This window comes from Puma concolor, chromosome A3 (genome assembly GCF_028749965.1).
Source record: "Puma concolor isolate L17-30 chromosome A3, mPumCon1.1.hap2, whole genome shotgun sequence".
Lineage (NCBI taxonomy): Eukaryota > Metazoa > Chordata > Mammalia > Carnivora > Felidae > Puma > Puma concolor.
In genome coordinates, this window is record NC_141669.1 from 114697105 (window position 1) to 114719993 (window position 22889).

General features: G+C 51.2%; 1 protein-coding gene and 1 pseudogene across 2 annotated transcripts; both read right to left on the reverse strand.

The window, feature by feature from the left end:
• Positions 1 to 3643: 3643 nt before the first annotated feature.
• LOC112869542 (putative testis-specific Y-encoded-like protein 3) lies at positions 3644 to 9048 on the reverse strand (annotated as a pseudogene).
• PLAGL2 (PLAG1 like zinc finger 2) lies at positions 9046 to 22876 on the reverse strand. 2 transcript variants are annotated; one of them, XM_025932461.2, is made up of 3 exons: positions 22747 to 22876; positions 16983 to 17359; positions 9046 to 14167 (listed from the first exon to the last, which is right to left on the reverse strand). In XM_025932461.2, the coding sequence occupies exons 2-3, from the start codon at positions 17240 to 17242 to the stop codon at positions 12937 to 12939; spliced, it is 1491 nt and encodes a 496-aa protein (XP_025788246.1). In that variant the 5' UTR covers positions 17243 to 17359; positions 22747 to 22876; the 3' UTR covers positions 9046 to 12936. The 2 variants fall into 2 exon arrangements, with proteins under 2 accessions (XP_025788246.1, XP_086558079.1); XM_086701953.1 differs by lacking the exon at positions 22747 to 22876 and adding an exon at positions 20102 to 21496.
• Positions 22877 to 22889: the final 13 nt, after the last annotated feature.

Consider the following 22889-nt stretch of genomic DNA (forward strand, 5'->3'; position numbering starts at 1 on the left):
GCAGGAAGGGGCAGAGAGAGAGGGAGACACAGAATCCAAAGCAGGCTCCAGGCTCTGAGCTGTCAGCATAGAGCCCGATGCGGGGCTTGAACTCACGAACCTTGAGATCATGACCTGAGCCAAAGTCAGACGCTTAACCGACTGAGCCACCCAGGTGCCCCAAGGTTTTCCCCATTTTAAGGGAGTCATGGGAAGACACAATCAGCCTTCTCCGGAGTTACTGTTTCCTAAAATGAGTCTTGGAGCTAGTGCAACCATCTTGGTACCACGTTGAAGATGAAACCAACAGGAAAGACAGCAGATCAGAGAAGAAGTCTTAAGTCCTTGAAAACATAATTGAGCTGCTGAATCACACAGCCCCCAAAGCCCGTCTCACCTCTGGATGTCCACGTAAGGAAAAAAATCAATTAAGGTCAGAGTTTCTGTTAGATGCCACCAGAAGTATTGTTGCTGAGCCAGCCACCTGGCGGGCTGGAGGTATACATGGAGGTGGGACACCTTAAAGGAACTTTCTCCCTCTCCTAAGGAACTTCAAGTTCTTTGTTAGATGAGAAACAGGCTGAAAACTGCAGAAAGACATGCCCAAGGCCACACAGTGGGGAATCAAGAGCACACAGGCCTACCAGCCTTCCAGCTGGTGCCTGGTGCCTACTCGACCACAGCCCTGTGCCCTTGAGATCCTGAGTCAGCATTGATGAGGGGGCTTGTAGGGTGGGGGCCTCAAAGTTCACCAACCCAAGTCAGTGTTCAGTTCTGCTGAGCAAGGGCAAGCAGATACCAGAGACTTCCTTGAATTTTTGTGTTGAAATCACGTCCTTGGAGGAAAAAAATCAAAGTCCCCCAAACCGTAATCAGGGCAGTTACAGGTAACGACTGATTGCAATAGTTTCGGAACAGATTTTTCTGATTGTAAAAACTTGTCCAAAGTCCCTCCCCAGGCCAACAAAGTGGGCGGACTCCTGAGAGCAGAGGCGAACAAAGACCTGAGGTCAGAGGTTCCTGGTGCTCTCCATGCCAGAGCAGGAAGCCCCTCCTCACATGGACCTCCTTCCTCCACCCTTGGAGCGTGTGTGAGGCAGGCAAGCAGCTCTGTAGGAGGAACCAGGAATGAGCCCAGACACTGCCTAGAAAACAGCTACAGTGGCCGCACGGAGTTCCTATCCCCACAGATATCATCTTCCCCTTGCCCATCTAGAAGACCCTTCTAAACTCTGAGGATGTTAAAGTACTTACTGATCCCACAAAGAGTGTCTGGACCCTGAGCTGTGCCGGTTGAGGGGTATCCAGCAGTGAATAAAACAGGTCCTCACATAGGTAGAGAAAAAGGCAGGTACATAAATGAATAAATGCCTATAACGTTAGGTGGTTGTAAGTGCCCTAACAAGAGCCAAACCACAGAAAGGGAGGGACAGCCATGGTGGTTTTGAGAAGGGGTCATCAGGGAAGACTTCCCGAAGAGGTAAAATTGTAACCGATGCGCTGAAAGACCTTAATGAATCGAGAGCCAGCCATGCAAGGAGAAGGTTCCAGGCAGAGGGAGGAGCAAGCAACGTTCTGAGCCTGGTTTGAAGACCAGAGGGAGGTGGTGTTGTTGGAAAGTGATCTGGAGGAGGCGAGGCAGAGGAGATGAAGTTAGACAGGTGACAAGAGGTCAAATCATGAGGCTCTTGAAGGTCATGAGGAACATGTTGGTTTTTCCTCTTGCATGAGGTGGCAGCTTTGGAGGGTTGGGAGCAGAGGAAGGACATGGCCCAACCCCGGTCCTGAGCACCACCCTGGCTGCTGTATGCATGTCAGCCCATGGGACATAGCAGGTACTCACTAAATGTCAGTGGTTGGATTCACTGCTTTCAGCCTCACCATTGGACTCTTGAAGCCACAGAGGGCACAGATCAGAATAATCCTCTTGTGCCCCCCAGTGCCCCGTATGGAGGGGTACTCAGACACGTGAATGAGTGAGCAAGCAGGAGTAGGTTAAGACAAGACTCATGCCCCAGATGGGTGGCTGGGACACATGGTAGCCACAGCCCTTTGCTGAGGTCAGCCACAGGGTGAAAGAAGGGTGCCACCGGCCGTGCAGCAGGAAGATCAGGTAAATGCCTGCTTTGGTAAGCACCATCATCTAGGGCCTAAGAATGTGCAGGATGCAACTGGGCCCAAACTTAGGTTGCAGGAGCCAAAGTTGCACCTGTCAACCACCAGTGCAGGGCAGGCAGACGACATGGGGCACCAATTTCTAGGATCACCACGATGTTTAGAGGCTCACTCTAATTCCCCTGGGAGCATCACAGACAGGTGTTTGGCACAAAAAAAGAAACCCAGAGAATGTAACCCAGCCAGGCACTGGTATCCAAAATTTGGGTTCTAGGCTGTACTTGGAAGGTGGCAGATTATTGTGGTCAAAGACGATCATGGAGGGCTTCCTGGAAGAGCTGCAGCCTGAAGTTAAACCGAAGACACTAGAGAGCTGGAGTTGCAGACACTCCCCTCTCCTTGTGTCCAGCTGCCCTGTGAACTCTCTTACCTCCGAACCACAACTAATATTCCTCCTCACTATCCATGGGCTAATTAATGCTAATGAATTCAAAGTTCCTATTTCCAGAAAATGGCCTTAACTTACCCCCCCCTCCCCACCCCAGCCTTGTCTCTTCCAAGCAGCCACATCCAGGGCACACACTATGCCCTGAACACATCACGCATCTTATACCCCAGTGCCTTTGGTCAGGTCATGCCATTTGCTCTCTCAGGAATTCCCTCTCCAGCCCCACTTTACCTGAACTATTGCCTTTTCCTCATACCCCAGCTCCTGTGTCCCAACTTCAGGGAAGTCTCCACCCTCCGATCTATCACACACACTTGGGGTGAGCTGCATGCCAAGCTCGACTTGGTTGGGTTTAGTCTCTTTGGGGTGATCATTCTGTACCGGTTAGGCTACAGACTAATAGCGTAATTGTTAGTCGTGCCTCTTTCGCCCCCAGATGTGTTCCAACTCAACAACAAATTACATGGTTACCCTGCACTGCCCTCGCCCTTCTCTGCCCAGCTGAAATCCTTTGGGCAGGAACTATGCCTCATTCTTTGCTCTGTCAGGGCCCAGGGTAATACCCTGACACATCTGGATACAGTCATTCACTCACACAAGTGATTTCTGAGGTGTGATGGGGGCAGAGCAGCAGATGGAAAGGCCCCTGTTCTCCTGACCCATCAGAGGTGGAAGGAAGAAGAGAGGAAAACAAGACCATTCCAGGGAGTGACGACGATAGGGAGAAGGCCACGAAGAGGAGGAGAGAAGATATAGAAGGGGGTAGATGACTTTAGACAGGCAGGGTGGGGAAGGCCTCTGGAGAAGTGGCATTTGAATGAGGCCTGAAAGAACTGAGGGAGCTAGAGATGAGAATATCTGCAGGTAGAGAATTCCAGAGAGAGAAAGGCAAGTTCAAAAACCCTGAGGCCAGGACGTGTTCAGTGTGTTTAAGGAACAGCAGAGAGGCGGGTGCAGGGTGAGTGAAGAGGAGATCAACGGGAGATGTCAGCAGGGGCCAGACAATGCTGGGCTTTGTCAGCCATGGCAAGGAATCAGGACTTTTTTTTTTTTTCCTGCCAATGGAGGGTTCTGGATCGGGGAATATCATGATCCAAATCATTTTTTCCCCAGACTGAGAGGTCTTTATTTTTCAATCACGCAGATAGAAGACAGAAGTGCCAGGACTCCTCTTCTGATTGGATAAAGCCACCCCATGAACATTTCTCTGTTTAGAGGCAGACACGTCAGTTACAGCGATGTCAGTTACAACATGGTCACCAGGGACCTCATCATCAAGACCTTACCGGTATCTTTCTGGAGGTTACCCTCAGAACATGGTAACAGCTTCTAGTCGTAAGTCCTACAAAACCCTTATTCATACTACTTCTAAGTACAGGGCTATGTTAACAGGCCACAACAACTTGATAACAACCACGAATAGCCATCTGAGTTTCCAAATGGTGTGGTGTAGAAACATTACATGCACATTCTTGTAAATGCTCTCAGCTAAAAGCAACAAGCAGGCCTGGACAGCTCAATTTCTCCACTGAATGGAAAAGGGGAAGGAGATGCCTAGGGTCTTACTTAAAAGCAGTGAAATGAAAAACACACAGCATTAACTTTATACATGCACAGGTCATACCTGGGCCAAGAGAACCTCTAAAGTTGCAGTGTTCAGTTAGTAATTCTTCTAATTCAAAAAACATCTTGGTGAATCAGACAAGTTCAGAAGAATCAGGGGGCTCTCCTCCCTACACCCTGTGGGCTCTCAGCCACCCTGCCTTTCCAGCGGGCTCTGGCTTCGATTGCATTCCCCTGCCTAAAGCATCCACCACTGTGTTTTGTGTCAAGCCCTTCCCTCCCCATACCCAGGTCCTGGAGAGCAGAGGATAAGGCCTTCCAAGGGAAGGGGGACTCCAGGAGGCAGCTAAGCTCTTCTACCTATACAATCCCACCATGGGCGGTTAGACCCAGTGGAAGGAGAAGAAAGGAGACCGGGGCTAGAGTTGGTCTAAAAGAACCCAGCACCAAACAAAATGATGAAACAGCCCCGCCCCTGGGGACCCTTGCTGAAGGGGGTAAAGAGGCTGCAAAGATCCAGCCCAGGGGTCTACAGCACAGCCCTCCCTCTCTGGAGCCAAAGAGGGGCAAATTCAATAAGAAAGACAGTCTCCTTAGCTGTTCTTAAGAAGCTTGCTCCTTCAGTTGTTTGTTTTTGAGCTGTCATTTTAAAGAAAATGAGAAGAAATATGTGAGATCCGAGCAGGTATGGACAGGTCCCATGACTAGAAACAGCCCTGCTGTACTGCAACCTGGCAGCCTAAAGATGGGCAGAGACTGGAGATGGGGGCAGGGGCCCAGGGGATTCTGTGTGGGCCCAGTGACTGGGGAAGGTAGGCTTCTGGGAAAGAACCCCCATCATTGCCCCTGCCTTGAGCACATGCCCGGATATGCCAGTGTGGCAGAGTTCCTAGGGGGCTGGGGGTTTTCTTGCGCATTGGCAGGCGGTTGTTGAGGTCCTTACAGACCTGGGAGCAGGCAGCACCGGTGGGAGCCTGGGTGGAACTCAGAAGGGATGATGGCCAAACACTGGCAGGATATCACAGATCTTGATAAGCGGATAGCAGGCCGTGGGGTAGTACCAATGCAGGGGTAAGAAAAGCAGTGTGATCACAAAGAATGCCTTGCCCACTGCTTCACAGCCTTGACCCCATCATGTGGTCCTGCAGTCCTGAGGCGCTGAGGCGCTGAGGCTATGGAATGTCCAAGACTGGCTGACAGGCAGCACCAAATGCATCCCCTTCTTGGATGATGAGACTCAGCTTGCCACAGCCAATATTCTGGATGCATAAATACGAAGCCCAATGTGTTGTGGCCTTGAAGTAGTGGGCCTCCAAGAGGCCCTGGTCCTCCTAGCGCTGACTTGTGGGTGCCCTTGTCAAAAGTGGGTGGGAAGGGGGCGCCTGGCTGGCTCAGTCAGTAGAGCATGAGACTCTCGATCTCAGAATCACTGAGTTCAAGCCCCACATTGGACATAGAGGTTGCTTTTAAAAAAAAGAAAAAAGGTGTGGAGTGGGAAGGCCATCATCAGAAGCAGGCTGGGGCCACAAAGATAATGGGAGTACACATCCATAGCACTGGGTGCCTGGGTAGAACTGTGGCATGTGACAGCTATGTGATGCCCAAAGGCCGCATGGAAACAAAAGAGCTTGGCCATGGAGGCCACAATCTTGGAGCAGAGTCCACTGAATGTTCGGAGGGGCCAGGGTGCATGAAAGAGAAAGCAGACAGCAGAGCTATGTCATCGGCTTGAGCACAGGTCCACAAGAAGCAGAAGGCAGTCTTATGTAGGTGCCAGGTCCTAGCGCAGGGCTTAGCCAGACTGGTACCTGCAGGACATAGGAGGGGCCTCTGTGCGCCACCTTGCTAGACCTCTGCTGGCTCCGCGGGGGGTGAGGTGGGGGGGTGGGGGGGTGTCTTTCCCCCAGTAGGTAGTACTGCAGGAGTTGGGGCCACAAGTCCTCTAATAATCTGGGCAACCTTGTCAGCCTCTGGGAGGTTGTTCTGTGAGAACCCGCTGAAGAAGCTGCGAATAGTGTCCCAGTTCCTGTGTACCAGAACAGGGGGTTCCTTGGCCCTGGTGCCATCGGATGAGACTTGCAACTGACACCACCGGTCCTGAGGATCTGCACTCATACTCCTTCACGAACACCTTGTTCCAGAAGAAGGGATGGTTCCAAAACTTGAAACTGCAGCGCGTCCTGGCATGCCTGAGCTCCCTCACCTCCAAATTCACCAAGTACCAGGGCACGTCTTCATCACGAGGACTGATCATGTCTGACAGATGCGGGTGGTTCAGAAAGGCAGTGACCCAGAAGCCAGAAATATTCTGGATGATGAAGCGCCTACGTACCAAGTGCAGACGGCGCATGCGTCCAAACCTGCGCTCCAGCCGCAGGTAGGGCCAGTCCGCCTGGGCACTCACAGCCTCCAGCTCCCACTGGATGGCCTCCGGCAGGTCCGCGGCTGGGCGTTCCAGGTTTATGGGCCCCGCTGCACCGCCACTCCCACCTCCGGGTCCTCCTCCCCCACCAGCCCCTCCGCTCCTCCGCCCCTTCCAGGAAGATGGCGCCCTGCCCAGGCGTCACTTCCTCGGCCTTCCCGCCGCCTCTCGACCGCGACCCCGCCCCCCAACCTCGGAGCGGCGGGTCCCAGGGGCCTCGGTCCGACTAGGCCCGGTGACAGGCGGGGCGGTCCCGGGGGCGGGGGCGGGGCGCCCGCGTGCAGCGGCTTCGCTGACCCAGCGGCGAGGTCGGGCGACGGGCGCGTGGCGGTTCTAGGCCCCCCCCCGTCTCGTCCGCCATCACCTGAGGTAGCCTCTCGCCTGGAGGGGCTCGGGGTGCGTGGACGACACCGCGGGTCCCGCCGGAGGGGCGGTACGGCGGCTACGGGACCATGGCGGGAGGTGGGAAGGAGCGGTCTCCTCCTCGGGGCGCGCTCCGCTCCTCGCGCCCTCCTTCGGGGTGTGATTCGCAGAGGTCCCCCTAGCTGCGAGGGACGAGGGTCTTGCCGGCCTGGCTGAGTGGCACGGGGCTGCCTGAAGGGGATGCAACCGCAAGCGCCGGACGGAACTGGCCCCAACATTAGTAGGACAATGGCGATAAAGATGGGGTGAATTGCAGGGGTGTACCAAGCAAGGAATAGTTCCGAGTGGGCACCAAGGATCAGGCACAACTCCGGTCCCGGACACACAGAACTTTCCATCACAGTGACCACGCCGGGCGATTACTCTTCCCGGCGGTGGACACTGGCGGCCACCGGGCACCCACACTCGACTGTGGTTTGGGGCAGCTGTAGACTTGCAGCTTTGCACAGGGTAAATTATTCAAGCATATGCAGAAAAGACTATGCAGACTCAAACTGGAAGCCGCAGATGATGGTAATTACCTGGCACGTGGAGGTGCCGGAAGTACTTCTATAGAGAAAGGAAGAAACAAACTTGGGAGTACGAGGATCTGGGGCAAGGGAAGGTCTCAAACGCTGGCAACGGGGAGCATATTGGCATCTGTATGTACAAACTATCTTCCTGGGCTTGTAGACTGAAAGATGGACATTGTTCCACCTTGCCCAATGCCCAGAGGCTGCCTCTTGCTCTATACCAGACATTTCACAAAAGTGAACCTGTCTGAAATGCAGGGAATGTGCTTGGATAGGATAAGAGCCTGGATGGACCAGCCTTGCAGCCCTGATCCTGCAAATGCATCTGCACTCCTGTGGTCTTGGCTCCCAAACTTGTGGCTTATGGAGGTCAACACACCTAATTCCCCCTATGCCCGGAAGTCCCTGCTACCTCCTCCAGAAAGCTTTCAGTCTCCTCCCGCCCGATGAATAGGGTGGCGCTGAGCCCCCAGACCCATCCTGGGGTATACACTCCCTAGAGAGCAAGGTGTATTCCCTTGGGGCTCTAGCCAGGGATCTGACCCATTGGGGTGGACATTCAATCTTTGTCAAGTAAATGGAAGGCCAAAGAAATGAAGGGCTAGCCCACTGCCTTTGTGCACAAAACACCCGTAACACACATTAACAGTTGTTAACGTCCCATGGACTCTTGGGCTGGACTCAGGACTGTGTGGCTGTGGACAGTGGCTCCAGACCACAGAATAGTTACTCAATCTGAGCCCTGGATAGGAGCATCTCAGTACGAGTTGCAGGGCCTATGATGATGAGGACTACCTTCGTTAGACTGGCAAAACAGCAAGGTCAGAAGCCACGTCAGCCTTTCAACAGTTTGTCTGAACCCAGTGAGTAGGTACAAGTGTGACAAGGTCAGGTCCTAGCTCTGTCACTTGCCAGCTGTGCACCTCGGGCAATGGATGACATCTTTTCTCGGACAACCAGTATCCATTCTTCATCCTAACAGAAGCCCCAGTTTCCTTTGAGAAACCACTCCTATCTCAGCCTTGCAATTGCTGGCTGGCTTGGGGGAGAGCACAGAGCCCTTTCAAGGCCAGTGAGACAGGAGATGCCTGGGAGGTGGGGGGCACTTCTGTGAATACAAGGACTCCTCTCTCCTTTCTCTTCCTGGTCAGCACTGAGAATGACGGATATGGAGTCATGGCAGCAATTTACTCCTACACCAAGGGATGAGCCACTTTGTAGGGCCTGAGGATGAAGTCCCGACTACACAAGAGGGTGGAGAGAAATAGGAATGACCAACCATGTTTGAGTTGCTGGATCCATCCTAAAGACTGTGCTACATCTGTCATTTTTAGTTACATGAAATTTTCGTGAGGCCAATGAGAGTTTCTTCTTGCATCCAAGTTTAAGTGATAGCATGATGCCACTTAGCTCAAGATCTTTCATTTCAAAGTATAAAGTCTGTAGGTGCTAATGTGAAGGCTTGCTACTGTCTGCCCTACACTCACCATCCCCTGGGATGCTAAAGATGTCTGTTGTTTCCAGTTCTTCCCCAGGCACTCTCCAACCCTTTCCCAATCAGACAGGTTCACAACTTCCAAACGCATCATTCAGAAGTTTTTAATAAACAACTTCATTATAAAAACTTTTTTTGAAAATGTAATTCTGTAAAACATTGAAAAATCTACTTTAACAAAGATACGCCCTGTGCATTTTCTAATGGCACTTATATTTTACAATTAAAAACCTTGTTTTATATAAAGCCAAAAATACTCCAAGAGGTTATTCACTGTGTTTACAAAGTGCTAGAAGGTTTTTGTCTTGTATTTTTCTCTTTAAATAATCTGGCATTACGAAAGAGTGGCCCCAAAGCCTTGATCACCAGGAGGGAGGGAGGCAAATGAGAAGTGGTGTCTCAGGAGTTCTAGTGCCAAATATTTAGAGGTGGAGAGGGGCAGCTATGGAAGTGAGCTTGCATCTGAAGAAACTGGGCTGGGATACTTCTTCCAGACCCCACCACAGAAGCACTAAATTATCACGGTGAATCCTTCTCCTGTTAGAACCGGGACACCCCTTCCCTTGCCACAGACCCCCCTCTCCAGTGGTGAAGGTCATAGCCAATTCCTTCCACAGCAGGTTCAGAGCTCCAGGAGAGGCCAGGGTGAGGTCCCAGAGGAATCTGGACTTTTCTGGCCAACACCTGCCTAAGGCAAAGTTTCTTATTACATAAATATCCTTGTTAAAAAGCAAAATATTGATCCTGTACAATATAAACTGTTAAAAAAAATCGTGCTTAAAGACAGCTCCTAGATAAGAGGGAAGGTAGAGGGAATGGGGAAAACAGCTACCAAAAAGAAAGGGGGTGGGGGGCAAGGATTCAGACTACTAGGAGAAGTTTAGGGCAGTGGAAAAATTTCAACTTAGGACAATATCTACGAGCAAAAAAGTAATCACACCTGCTTCCCGGATTTCCATTAAATGCCATTTGTATAAGGTTGGGGGGAAACTCATTGGTGCTCCTTTTCCCACCTCTTCCCTCTTTAAAAGATGTGCACAGATCCTGAGCTGACACAGCTGGGTAGGTCATCCCCTGGCCCCCAGGACCACACTCAACCTTCACCAGCTGTGTGCAGGATGCGAGGTGCCTGCCCCCTGTTCAAGGCAACTCATCGCTGACAGAGGTTGGAGGTGGTGGGGAAAGGGGTCATTACCCCTTTTTCCTGGTCCCTGTTTGGTCTCTGCCACATGCCATGGCTCCTGTTGTGGGCAGACACCCCTCAGGCTCTCATGGCCTCAGTAAAGGTACTGAAGTGGGTTTGGTACTGAACGTAGGATAAAGCTATTCTTATCCTTTGAACAACCAGGCCAAGAAGGCTTTTTTTTTTTTTTTTTTTAAATTTTGGGAAGGGAAGTTTAAGAAACAGCTGGGTGGCTATGGTCCAAAAAAAGGTGAAGGCAGATGTTCCTCTGTACCAGCAAAGTTCACAGTGATAGGGAAATTCCTTGTGTGGGGTGAGAGTACTGACGGAAGAGTAAAGGAGAAACAGGATGGAAGGAGAGGGGAGAAGGGGCAAGGCCCCACTTACAAGGCTTTAAATAGTTGCTCTGCCTGTTCTAGGAGTTTCCCAGCATCACTAATGGGGGAGAGAATTCAAGGAAGGGACAGGAAAGGACAGGCAGGGAAGAGTGGACTCTTTAAGCCTGAGATTTTATACTCCATGGCCAGAGGCCCACTTGCCTCTATAAATGAGGTGTGCACGGAAGGTGGCAGGGAGCGGATGAAGGGTTGCTGGGTCTAGTGATGAAGACCAGAGACAATAAGGAGAATGGCAGCACTGAGTCCTGCTTGGATCCTCACGTACCATTTCCTATAATACGAGTCCCAATAACATGCACAGCATGCAGGAGGTGGCTGCGTACCAAGGTGGACGCTTTTAAAAATAAACCTTAATTAGTCCCTGGGACTCACTGAAACGAATTTTTAGAAGCAAATCACCTAGTCTGATCCTAACCTTGCCAGACATTTTTATATCTGGTTTGTTTTTTCAAAAGTATCCCAAGCTACCCTGCCTAAATCAAAACATGCTTATTCACTCCACATTGCTTCCAATCGAGGGCCAGGGAGCTACATTTTAAGGCTTGCACCTCAAAGAGTACTGGCCTGGGCTGAAGCAAAAGCCTGGGTCTTGGACCTGCTCAGTTCCTGATGATAAAGCAAAGTGATGTCTAGAAGGAAAGAGGGGGTGTGAGGACTGGGCGGAGGCTGAGGCAGTTCCTTGGTAGTTTGTCCTGAAACCCTAGTGGAAAAGCCAGCATGAGGCACCGCTGAGAAAAGTGCCCAGAAACTACTGGCTGCATGTGTAGAAGTTAACAGTAAAGAGGTAGAAGTGTGTTTCTGAATCAGACTGGAGGTGTCTCATGAGGGTCCCACATTGGTGGTCCCTGAGCTGCCTCCCTTCTGTGAGTGGTGAGAGTAAAGCCCGTGCGGAACTGAGAAATGAAGCAGGGATGGGGTTCGGCTGGGCAAGGGCTGTGCTTTCTGTGGCAGGGAGCCCCACAAGCCAGAAGAGTCATCTGTTGCGAGAAACCCTGCTAAGTACTGGGGGCAAATTGAGGGGGGGGCCACAAGAGGAAGGTGGGATTACTTTGATGGGGAGCAGAGAGGCCTATGCACAGTGGCCCTGAGTCCACTGTAACTGCAAAGTAGAGGAGTGGGGAGACTGTGGATAAGAACAAAGGTTGGTATGGGAGCCAATGACGTACCCACAGGTTAGGACTCAACTATCTGCCCAGCCCTAACTTCCTGAAGACTGTTCTTGCAACAATTCCACAACTTCCTGGAAAAGGGACAAGCAGGAGACACACATCAGGGGTTCACACCCTCTCCTTTGATAGCCAACCAGGTTAGAACCCGAGTCCCTCCTTCCAAGACTAAGGATAACAGCTCATGTTTGGGGTGGGGGCTGGGGAATGGGGGCGATAGAAGCGGGCATGCCTTTCATTTCTTGCCCTCTCCTGTTCAAGAGGAGGAGGAGGGCTCATGATGTACTTGGAGAAAAACAGAATTGCAGACCTGTGAGAAACCTGCTCCAATCTTCTTGCCTGTCTCGCAGACACTGCCGAGGAAGGCAGGAACAGACAGTCATGGAAGATGGCAGAGACTGAAGCAGTCCAAAGTCAGTTTATTTCCCCACAGGGGAAAAATGTGACCTCAAGTGAAGAGAAGTCAGTGAGACCCGACTCCGCCTTGTAAACAGGGCTCCAGTTAACACCGGGTACCAAATGGTTCCGGCTGGTGCCAACTGGACTGGACTGGTGGGAATGAATTCACGGCGTGTAAACAATGTTCACTGCAATCATTCTAAGGCTAACAGCTTGGCAAGGGAGGTGAAATGGTGTGTCTGAGGCGACTGTGTAAACGGTACCGTTGCTGGACAACACTGACTGGAAATGGAGGTGCTGCTACAGGAGGGACGGGGCTGGTGGGCAGGACAGAGGCCCTCTCTCCTGCCTATTGGTGGGAAGCAGGCGACGGAGCCAAGTGACCCTTTGCAGCAGGGCCTGACCAACTGCCGTGGGGTCTGCAGGTTGGGACCAGAAGGCGGGCTTCTTGGGCTATTTCTCTCGAGGTCATCCAAAGTGAAACCCTTTGTGTCTCCAAGAGGCCTCCCCCTTCTCCAAAGAGGAGGAGGTTCTGACACTTTGGAGAGGGAGAGGGCGAAGTGTGGCTCCCGATTCAGATCAAAAAAAGTAAAAGTAAAAATACCTGAAGTTCTATGGTATGAGATCTTTTCATGGGGTTGGGGCTCAAGGCTCCTCCCAGAACTGATCCTGGAGCTTGAGCCCCCAAACCAAGTGCTCCATACAGATACTGGAATTTTTTTCTTTTTGAACCCAGCTCTGAAAGCTCAGCTGCCTTCATGGGAGATGCAGATGGGGTGGGTACAGAGGCTCCCTGACAGAGCCTAAGACTGGGCCGAGGGCCTCCCTGGGGGCTACTGGAATGCCTGGTGGAAACGAGGCAGGGTGGTGGTGCTCAGGCCAGAGGTGAAGACAGGAGGCAAGGAGTGCAGAGGTCCAAAGTTCAGTGGTCCACCAGCTCCCGGGGAATCTTGAGGCTGAGCCTGCAAAGTGGTGAGTAAGGGCTGTGCCTCGGCCTGGGAGTAGCCCATGACCAGGCCTCCGGTGGCCCCGGGTGGGTTACACGGGGGTAGGTTGAGTGGAAGAAAGCCCAGTAAGTGGGAGAAGTCCACATTAGCAGCGCAGAGGGCCTCAGAGAGGTTGGCGGGGCTCTTGGTGAGCAGTGCTTCATCTAGGAGGGCCGCAGCTGCCGCCGGCTGAGGTGAGGCGGGCTGGGGTTCAGCGGACGAGAGAGACAGGCTTCCAGGAAGCTCCGCCAGAAAACTATCCACCTCCACTTTGGGCAATTTGTCGGGCAAGTATGAGGTAGATCCAAGCTGGTATTTTGGAGGAAGCTGAGCTGGGGAAGAGATAGGTGAGGATTCCAGGGGGTAGCTCATACCCATGGGCAGCGTGTTGTGCACCAGGGAGTGTGGCATGCCCGTGCTGGGCATGGTAGGGATGTGGGCGCCATACATGCCCATGGGCAACATGCCAGGGAAGGCCTTGGCCCCCATCACGTCCCGAGAGGCCATGCATAGCACAGGGCTCAGCTCTTCCTTCACACTGACTGTGGAGCTGCAGCTGAGGAGGCCTAACATGTCCACTGGCTCTGTCTTGATTTTGAGCAACTCCTGCGAGTGGCTCTTCTTGACATGACGTGTCAGGTGGTCCTTGCGGCCAAACCGCTGGGCACAGTACTGGCACAGGAAGTCCTTCCGGCCTGTGTGCACCACCAGGTGCCGCCGCACATCCTTACGAGTATAGAACCGCCGGTCACAGTGGTCACAGGGGTGCTTCTTCTCTTTGGCACCACCTGCTACTCGGCGTGAGTGGGCCTTCAGGTGCTCTAGCAGGGCCTGGGTACTCTCAAAGGTCTGCAGGCACACCTTGCAGCTGAGGTCACCGCTGCTGGCGGCATGCATAGCCAGGTGGCGCCGGTAGCCTAGCTTCGTATTGTAATTCTTACCGCACTCAGAACAGTGAAGGGCCTCTTTGTTGGGGTCATGGGTCTGCAGGTGGTTCCGCAGATGGTCCTTGCGGTGAAACATCTTATCACAGTACATACACTGGTGGGGTTTCTGGGCTGAGTGGGTGGCCATGTGCCTGGGGGTAGGGATGGAGGATAGAGGAGAAACAAAGGAGATCACAAGGGCTGGCCAGACAACTGAGGTGTCCATTAACAGGGAAGTAAATACAAAAATTATGGTAGAGACACGCAATGGAATACTATGCCAACTATATTCCATAGATATCCTCACCCACCTGCAAAATCACATATGTACTCCTAGTCTTTGCAGCACTGTTTGTAGTAGTAAAAAATCAGCAACAATCTAAACGTCCATCAATAAGGAATCGGTGAAATAAATTATAAGTTCAAAAAATGACTCAAATAAAAAAAAAAAAGGCAGCTTTATATGTACCCACGGGGAACAAACTCCTAGGATACAATGAAGTGGTAAAAAGCAGTGGGACAGGACAGTGCATGCAGAATGGTACTACGCATAAGAAAAGAGGGAAAACAGATGTATGTTTGCTTGTATGTGCTTAAAAATATTTCTGGAGGGGGGCGCCTGGGTGGCGCAGTCGGTTAAGCGTCCGACTTCAGCCAGGTCACGATCTCGCGGTCCGTGAGTTCGAGCCCCGCGTCGGGCTCTGGGCTGATGGCTCAGAGCCTGGAGCCTGTTTCCGATTCTGTGTCTCCCTCTCTCTCTGACCCTCCCCCGTTCATGCTCTGTCTCTCTCTGTCCCAAAAATAAATAAACGTTGAAAAAAAAAAAAATTAAAAAAAAAAAATTTCTGGAGGGATATATAAGAAACTAACACTGGTTCCTTATGGGGAAAAGAGATAGGGAAGCTTATGGGTTTGATGGAGAATTTCCATTTATACCTTTTGACACCTTGTGAATTTTATGTGAATGTATTTCCTTTTCAAAAAATTATATTTAAAAAATTTTAAATGACACCGTAAAAGAAAATTGAAAAGAAAAAATCTAAACTTCTCTATGTGGAACAATCCCAAAACATAATGACGGGTTAAATCAAAACGGGAAGTTCAGTTTGGTGTGTGTAATCTAATCCCTTGTGAAAATAAAAAGGGAAGGGAATACATATTTCAATGTCTTAGCATGGATACACAAGAAACTGACCCCATTGGATACCTCTGGGGAGAATGGTAGCTTCCAGCATAAGGACAATGCATTTTTCACTGAATGCTCATTTGTACCATTTAAAGTGTTTGCCGTGTAAACCAGCAACATTTAAAAAAGTGTTCCCATGGTATAGTACCTCAGTGTTCCTTGGTTTACCTGCTCCCATCTGGAGGGACAGGAGCTCAGAGTGCAGGAGTTACAATCCAGAGCTCTACGGGACTTTCAGAATCAGTAAGACTTCGAGGACCCACCATCTGCCAGGCCCTGTGTGAGTTGTCATTAACCTTGTTCTCCACAAGAGGCCGAAGCACAGGACAGCCCCACCCACGTCAGTAAGTGGCAGAAACTGAATTTGAACACAGTCCTTGAAACCTGGGTTCACTCAGGTATACCACAGCTGTCTCTAGTATAGCACCCAGTGATCCTTCCTACCTGGAAGGTATCGAACGTAGCCATTACCCTCAGGCTACGTGTGAGTGCTCACACCACCGAGAGCTACTATTAACCTCCTGTGACATATCAGACATGGTAATGTACGAGAGGGAGGTGCTGATGGACCCACAGTCCATTTTCCTCATTTTACAAGCGAGGAAACGAAGGCACTAAGAGGTTTAGTGACTCGCCTAAGCTCACGCAGTGACTAAGGTTGGAGTCAGAGCTCCTGCCTCCCAGACCCTATAGGACCTTTCCTGTAGCTTCTCGCAGACACCCAGACTGTCACTAAGGAAGTCTAAGAGGATGGCCCCAACTGGAGTCCACCTCAGACACAGGAGCACACAGTTATCAAAGCATTCCTGAGGACCACAGAACTGTCATGAGGGCAATCCTGGTCACGCTGCCCTATTACCTGCTTTAGTTCCTTCCTATCAACTGTTTTCCAGACAAGAACTGAGGCTTTCTTTGGTCATCTTGTTCATGCATTTACTTGTCTGCGGTCTGTCCCCACTATTAAGATAGACTCAAGGAGCACCCCCATCTGGCTCACTACTCTGTCCAGGGCACTTAACACCATGTGTGGTATGCAGCAGGAGCTCAATAAATTATAGTTGGCTAGATGAGTGGATGAAGCAGTGTGCATCAGGCAGTCTATCTCATTTGTAAAGGGCATATTCCTGTTCCTCTGATGGAAAGGCAAGGATAAAGTCAAAATCACTTTGGGGCAGGCGCCCCTCCCTTCCAAGCTGCTCTGCCATATCTACTTTATACTAGCACTTTCACATTCTATTTCACTTTATGTAGGGCTCTTGGGCTTAAAGTTTCAGGAAAGCTGCTGACCGAGAGGACACCAGAGATTCCACAGAGACGGAAGTAATCATGTGAGTAGCAGGCTGGTTCAGAAGAGGCACTGCAGGACCAAACATGCTATGGGACTTTGGGTAAGTTACTACCCCACTCTGAGCCTCCACTTTAAAATTTACAGATGGGACCAGAGGGTCTCCTTTTCCTTCTCAAGTTAAGACTGATTTCTAATTTCTGGCTAACATTACCTGGCATTACCTGGCAAAGGTGGGGAGAGTAGTATTGAAAACATCGTTTAATCTAGTTTGTTCATGACGGTCTGATATTTCCCCATCAGAGTCTAGTGTCTGAATACAAATACCACCAGTAGCTTTTAGTGAGGGATTTCAAATTGTTGGTGTTCAGGGTACACTTATGGGCCAATAAACGTCTACTCTTCTGTCACAATAAAGCCTCCCACTCAGTGGAGTCTTTCTGGCTTTGTCCTCTGGGAACCTCAGGGCAGGAAGAGGTATGGGAGCGTCACCTACCTATACAGCTTGTACTTGGAGGCAAAAGCCTTGCCACAGTGCAGCTGAGGGCAGCTATACGGTCTCTGCTCTGGATGGGGGAGGCTGTGAGGCCTCAGCTTCTCCCCATTTGAGAAGGGCGTCCCCGAGATTTCGCATTGGCACTTCACTTGACTCTCCGCCTCCCGGCCCCGAGGCCTGGGAACTAGTTTCCAGCCCACTTCCTCCTCCTGCTTTGCATCTTGAATCCAGGGGGGGACGCTGGTGAAAAATGTGGTCATGGCAAGACTAATGGCGAAGGGCCATGTTATTCAGAAAGCCTCCCCATCAGCTCCACACGGGCTCTCTGCTCTGTCACAGCCTCCAACGCAGCAGCCTTCAGAAAACAATCTCTTCACCTGAAACATCAGAACACCTGGTGTTAGGGAGCCCAATACCATGAAAACATGGGCTCTGGAGGCAGACAGATCCTGTTCCGATCCCAGCCCTTCCACTTCAAAGCCACGTGACTTTCAGCCAATTACTTCCCTGAGCTATCTCATTTACAAAATGAGTTTAATAATCTCCTAAATCATAAGGATATTTCGAGGATTAAATGAGATAATGAATACACAGTATTCAGCAGAAGGCTGGGCACCTAATAAGTGCTTAATGGTAACTATTATTACTAGTTCTACCTAGGCTAATAAGAAACGAGATAATCTAAGGAAGTAAAAGCCCTAAACTCCAAATATTCTCTTCCGACTTCACTTTGATATCCTTTCCACTAAATTTAGAGAGGGCAGCTCCTCCTCCTTCTCCTCCTCCCCCACTACTTTCCACAATTCTCCTCCTCATGAAGGTGCTAAAGAGCAATAAAATGCCCAAAAGGCAACAGAGAAGGAAGGAGAAGCTTTTGCTTAGGAAATTTACACCCTGGAAGGACAGCCCCTGAGCCAGATGTGTTTCTCAGTAGCACATCAACAAGAGCTTCTGCCTGAGGAGGCAACAGCAGACTCAGCATTTCTCCTAAACCAGTCCTGGTCCCATCCCACCCTCCACCACCTCTCTGGGTCTCCCAGGCCATGCTTCTTTAGCAAAGCCGTCCAACACGCCACGTGCCGAGCAGCCCCTCCTGCAGACCTTTGTAGCACACATACATTTCTCCATTATGAGCAGGAAGCATACTAGCATTAGAACTCCTCCACCAAGTTGATTCTTTGAAGGCTCAGATCACAGTTCTTTCATTTCCATACACTTAGCATCTAGAAAAGGACTCTCAACTTTCTTACCGTTCGATGAGTAAATTAGTCACTGAATGCAAGTTGATGCAAGGCTCAGTTATGCTCACAAAGTTCTGGTTTAAACTGGTGTCACAGCTCTTCCAAAGTGGGGAGCCAATACCTTGAAGTCTGATCCTCTCTCTTGTTGAGGCAGGGGGAGGGGAGGGGTGTGGGAAAGGGGAAAACTGGAGCAAAGATGACAGAACTTTTCTCCTGACATCAATTCAGAGAGGATGGAGATTACTGTACTGACTCTCCAAAGGGGGACAACAGACCCACATTCACACTAATAAGATTACCAACTGCAAAGCAACTTGCTACAACAGGGGGATTCCTTTTGAAGAAGTCATGCCAAAATTTGGTCATGAGGCTTTCCCATGTGAAGGGAGCAAAGGACAGTGGGGACTGTCCACGAGAATCTGGGGAGGGCTCCAACCGCACAAACAGCTGTGGGCCACAGAATGCTTGCTCAGCTCATTAGCACCTGCTGCTTACAGTGACCATTCATCTAACAGACTGGCGGTGAACGAGATGATGGGATCAGCGGGTTCATGCCCCAGAGAGCTTTGCTCATCATTAACGTGAGCTACGTCCTGTTCAGGAACCATTCCTCTTGTTGAAGAAACACTGCAGTGTAATATGATAAACATTTCCCCATCACGAGTGGAGATCTGCCTAGAAAGATCTGCACAAAGGTGGCTGCATTTTGCATGAGTCACATGCCGGGGAGGGGTAGGCAGTGCTAAAAAGTAGTCCCACTTGAGCCTTCAAGTCATCGTGGCATATCTGCCTGCTTCACTATAAATCTCCAAGGCCTCTGACGTCTGCCTTTCATGGGTTAAGTCCCTCCTTCTCAAGGGTGGAATCACCTGTTTATAAAACCAGCGATTACTACGCTACCTTGGAATGGGGCAGAGAGCAAGCATGAATTCGAACATCTACTTTGGAGGGAATTTACCCCACCCTCAAAGTCAAGTTCTGCTCCCCGCTGCTATCTAAAACCGTGCATCTCAGCCTCTGAAAAGCTGGGAACGGCAGCCAGAGGGAAGCAGGTCGCATCACTTTGGCCGACATGAGAGGGGAGCCTAGCCCTGGAAATTCCACACAAACTCAGAAAGAGAACAGTACGTCCCCCACCTCCCACACATACACCTCTTCTGTTCTCCTGAACAAGCACAAACAAGACAGAGCAGTTTAGTATGCTGCTTCTGAAAGAGTGAGTAATGGGCTTCTAGGAAAGAGGCTGGTGGTGGCTAAGGAGAGCTCAAGAGGTTGTAATGACAGAACCAAAGGAGGGAGGCAGCCATGTGCTTGCCTTGATCTGCGTTTAATGGGGCTATGGCCCTAAAAAGAAAACAGCCAACACCCTGATCCTATTCCCCCTATCCTTTCAAAAAGGCACAGGGGAAGCCCTCACCCATAGTCACCGACAGGCTGCTGCCGGTGTTACCTTAGGAACCCTTTTGGGAATCTAGTCTCTCTCCCTCTGTCCTTTGTCTGCAAAGTCCTCTCCTCTAGGAAAATTCCTGGGCCTCTCTCCTTCAGACTTCCTGGGCAAAACTGAAAGAACCCTGCTTCTCTTTCAAAGCTGCTCTTCTGGTCTCACACTCTAACCTTAACAACTGTAGAGAAGCTGACGGAACCTGTTCCCATAAAACAAACACAATCAATCCCTCCCAGTTACTGGTATAACTCGGTGTATTTTCATCCAAAGATCGCTTCTGGCGCCTGATCTGAAGAGGGAGGTAGTGTGGAGAGAACCTTGGACTTGCTATCCGAAGAGCTGCCACTTACTGGCTGTGAAAGCAGGTGCAGGTTACTTTGTTTCTCTGAATCTCAGATTCCTCAGTTTCTAAGATAAAGACGTCTTCTCCTTACCTAGAATGGTCTCACAGAGGACGAAGCGTCTGACACAAAGTGTGCGCACACATGCAGTGCCGTCTACACCGTGTCTGCCTCTTTTCCGCACAGGGCCCGAGCAGTACTTCTTTTTCTTCCCCCTTTAATGTTACTTCTCAGGCCTCTGAGTGAGTTTCCTTCCCTTCACATCGCCCCAGAACGCAGCCTTCCCCTTTTCCCTCGCCATCAGCCGCCAGCACATCCCCTCGAGCCAGTCGCCCTTGCGCTCCCTTCCCTTCCTCCAGCACCGTATCCCGGCCGGAGCTCTCTCTCTGAGTCCCTTCTGTTACTAAGGCTCCGCGCCCCCAACACAAGTGCTTTCTAAAAACTCCCGAAGGCCCTCTTTGGCAGCCGAAAGGAGACAAACTGCTCTCCAGTCTGTCTGTCCTGCTGTGTGCCATGATGCCTGCTGCCCTCTGACGAAACTATAGTTTTTATGGTGTTACATCATCTCTATAGAAACTGCGTTCTTTCTCCATTATTAGCCTGTTTCCTCATCTGTAAAGCTAAAAATACTTACCTCACAGGCTTGTTGTGAGGATTATTTTAGTCAGGTATGCAAAGGGCTCAACATAGGGCTTGGCTTGCTGTAAGTCCCCAACAAAAGGCAGCTATTATCTTTGCCTTTGTACTGAGTTGCACGTTCCCACCTTCTGCTGCCACACTAAATTGTCCCAACCCTCCCCAAACCGTGGAGAAGCAGCCCCCCTGCAGCAAGGAAAGCGTTAATCTCTAAGTGTTCTTAACTAGAGAGACCCATAGAGGATTAACAGCTCCACTCCAGTGACTACCCTAAAATAGCTTTTATCCCTCCTGCCCAAGAGCTACTTGGGGATCTGAAGAACTCAATTCAACACCTGCCCAGGAGGAAACGTACCCGGGAACACACCCTGGAACGTTCTTTAGGGTGGACAGACTCTTCCCTTAAGCAGAGCCCAAAATAGCAACTGGGAAATTATAAATAGACCAAGAAAAAAAAAACCCAGGTCTTGACCCCAGCACCAGAAACAAATCCAAAAGACACACCGACTGGCTGGAAAACAGTGAGAAAGGGGAAATGAGCATAGCTGCCCCCCTCACTCACTCTCTCACACACACTCCAGAGTGGTGGGAGAATTAAATTACAGGGAGGCTGGAGAGTCTCAATGACTTGCATCATTCCAAGAGACATCAAACAGGATTAGCAGGGGTTGGATTTACTCTCGGGCTGCTAGTTCTTCTGTCACTGTAGATGGGCCCTCTTCGGAGTCCCTTTGATTCACTATTTCCTCTGAATCCCGCTGCCTCCCACTCCTGCGGAGGCCTTGAGCAAATGGCTGCAGCTCACTACAGCCCCATTTTCATTAAGAGGAAACCTGGTTGGACACCCCCTAGTATTCCCACCCCCCCCCCCACGCAATCTAGCGGCCTCACCTTGGGGGGCAGGGTTAGAAATCCAAGGCCAGACTCTATCACAGTCCCAAGCTAACAAGATGGAAAAACACACAAGCCAGGAGATGGGCTACTCGTGCAGGTGAAAGCACCAGCAACTTCTCCCCCCCCCCCCACCTCCCCAGTTGTCCCCTCATCTTCCACCTTACAGGTCCCTTTCTCCCACCAAGCTGGGGCCATAGCAGGGGACTGGATTTGCAGGGAATAACCAGGCTCCTCCGGCAGCTTCTAGACCACTCCACTGTGTGGTGGGAAAGGTTAAACTCCCCGGGAGCTGGGAGAGATGGGAGTGGACGCCTGCCGGAGAAGGGAGAAGGCACAGAAATTCGGGGAGAAGTCTAGAGGAAGTCTCAGGGATGGGAAGGAAGGGCAAGTGTGATGAATCATTAGCAACTTAACTGGGTCTCTAAGGGACCTCCCCCTGGCCGAAAGAAAGAAAGAAAGAAAGAAAGAAAGAAAAAGAAAGAAAGAAAGAAAAAGAAAGAAAGAAAGAAAGAAAGAAAGAAAGAAAGAAAGAAAGAAAGAAGAGATGGGTTATAAAGGCTGGAGGATTCCAGGGATTGAAGATAGAAGTGAATTCTCTGAATTTCAATGGTCTCAAAACGGGTAACCAAATAGATAAGGTTTGGAAGTGTAGTCACTGAGGAAGGAATTATAGGTAGGGCTTATCTGGGTTCTCCAGAACCAGGTATTTGAGGTAAGTCTCAAAATGGGCTATGCGGTTCTGGAAAACGAAACAGAGAGTAAAAAGCGACTATTTGGAGCAGGAAAGGGGGTTCTGTGGGTCCGAGTAGGCGTGTCTGAGGGGAGGGAGCAGGTGCAGCTTATCTGCGTCCCCCAGACCCGGGTCCCTGGTAAGGTCAGCAGCGTGTTATCTGGGTCTCCAGGGAGCCTGGGGGTCAAGAGTAGGGGACCCTCAGGGCTGCGTCTCCAGGTCTCGGTAGGGAGGGAGCCAGTGGGGTTTCTTCCGGTCCCCCAACCCAGGTGTCGGTTCCAGGGAGAGATTTCGTCACCCTGGGGCCTATCTGGGCCCGAACTGGCGTGGAGGGGGCCCCCGGTCGGGGGTGTAGGCGACCGCGCCGTGGGGCCCGAGAGGAGAGGCGCCGCCGCTCCGGGTGTCGGGCGCGCGGGCGCAGCGAGACGGCCTCCCGCCCCGCTCCCCGCCGTCCCCCGGGGCCCTCGCCGGCACTCACCGCGCTCGGGGCCCCGCGCCGCGGGCCGGGCCGCGCTCGGGCTCCGCCAGGCCCGCTCAGGCCCCGGTAGTGGCGGCGGTCGGGCCATTGTGCGGTGCATTGTGGGAGCCGCGCGAGCGGGCGCTCGGGCCGTGGAGGGGGCG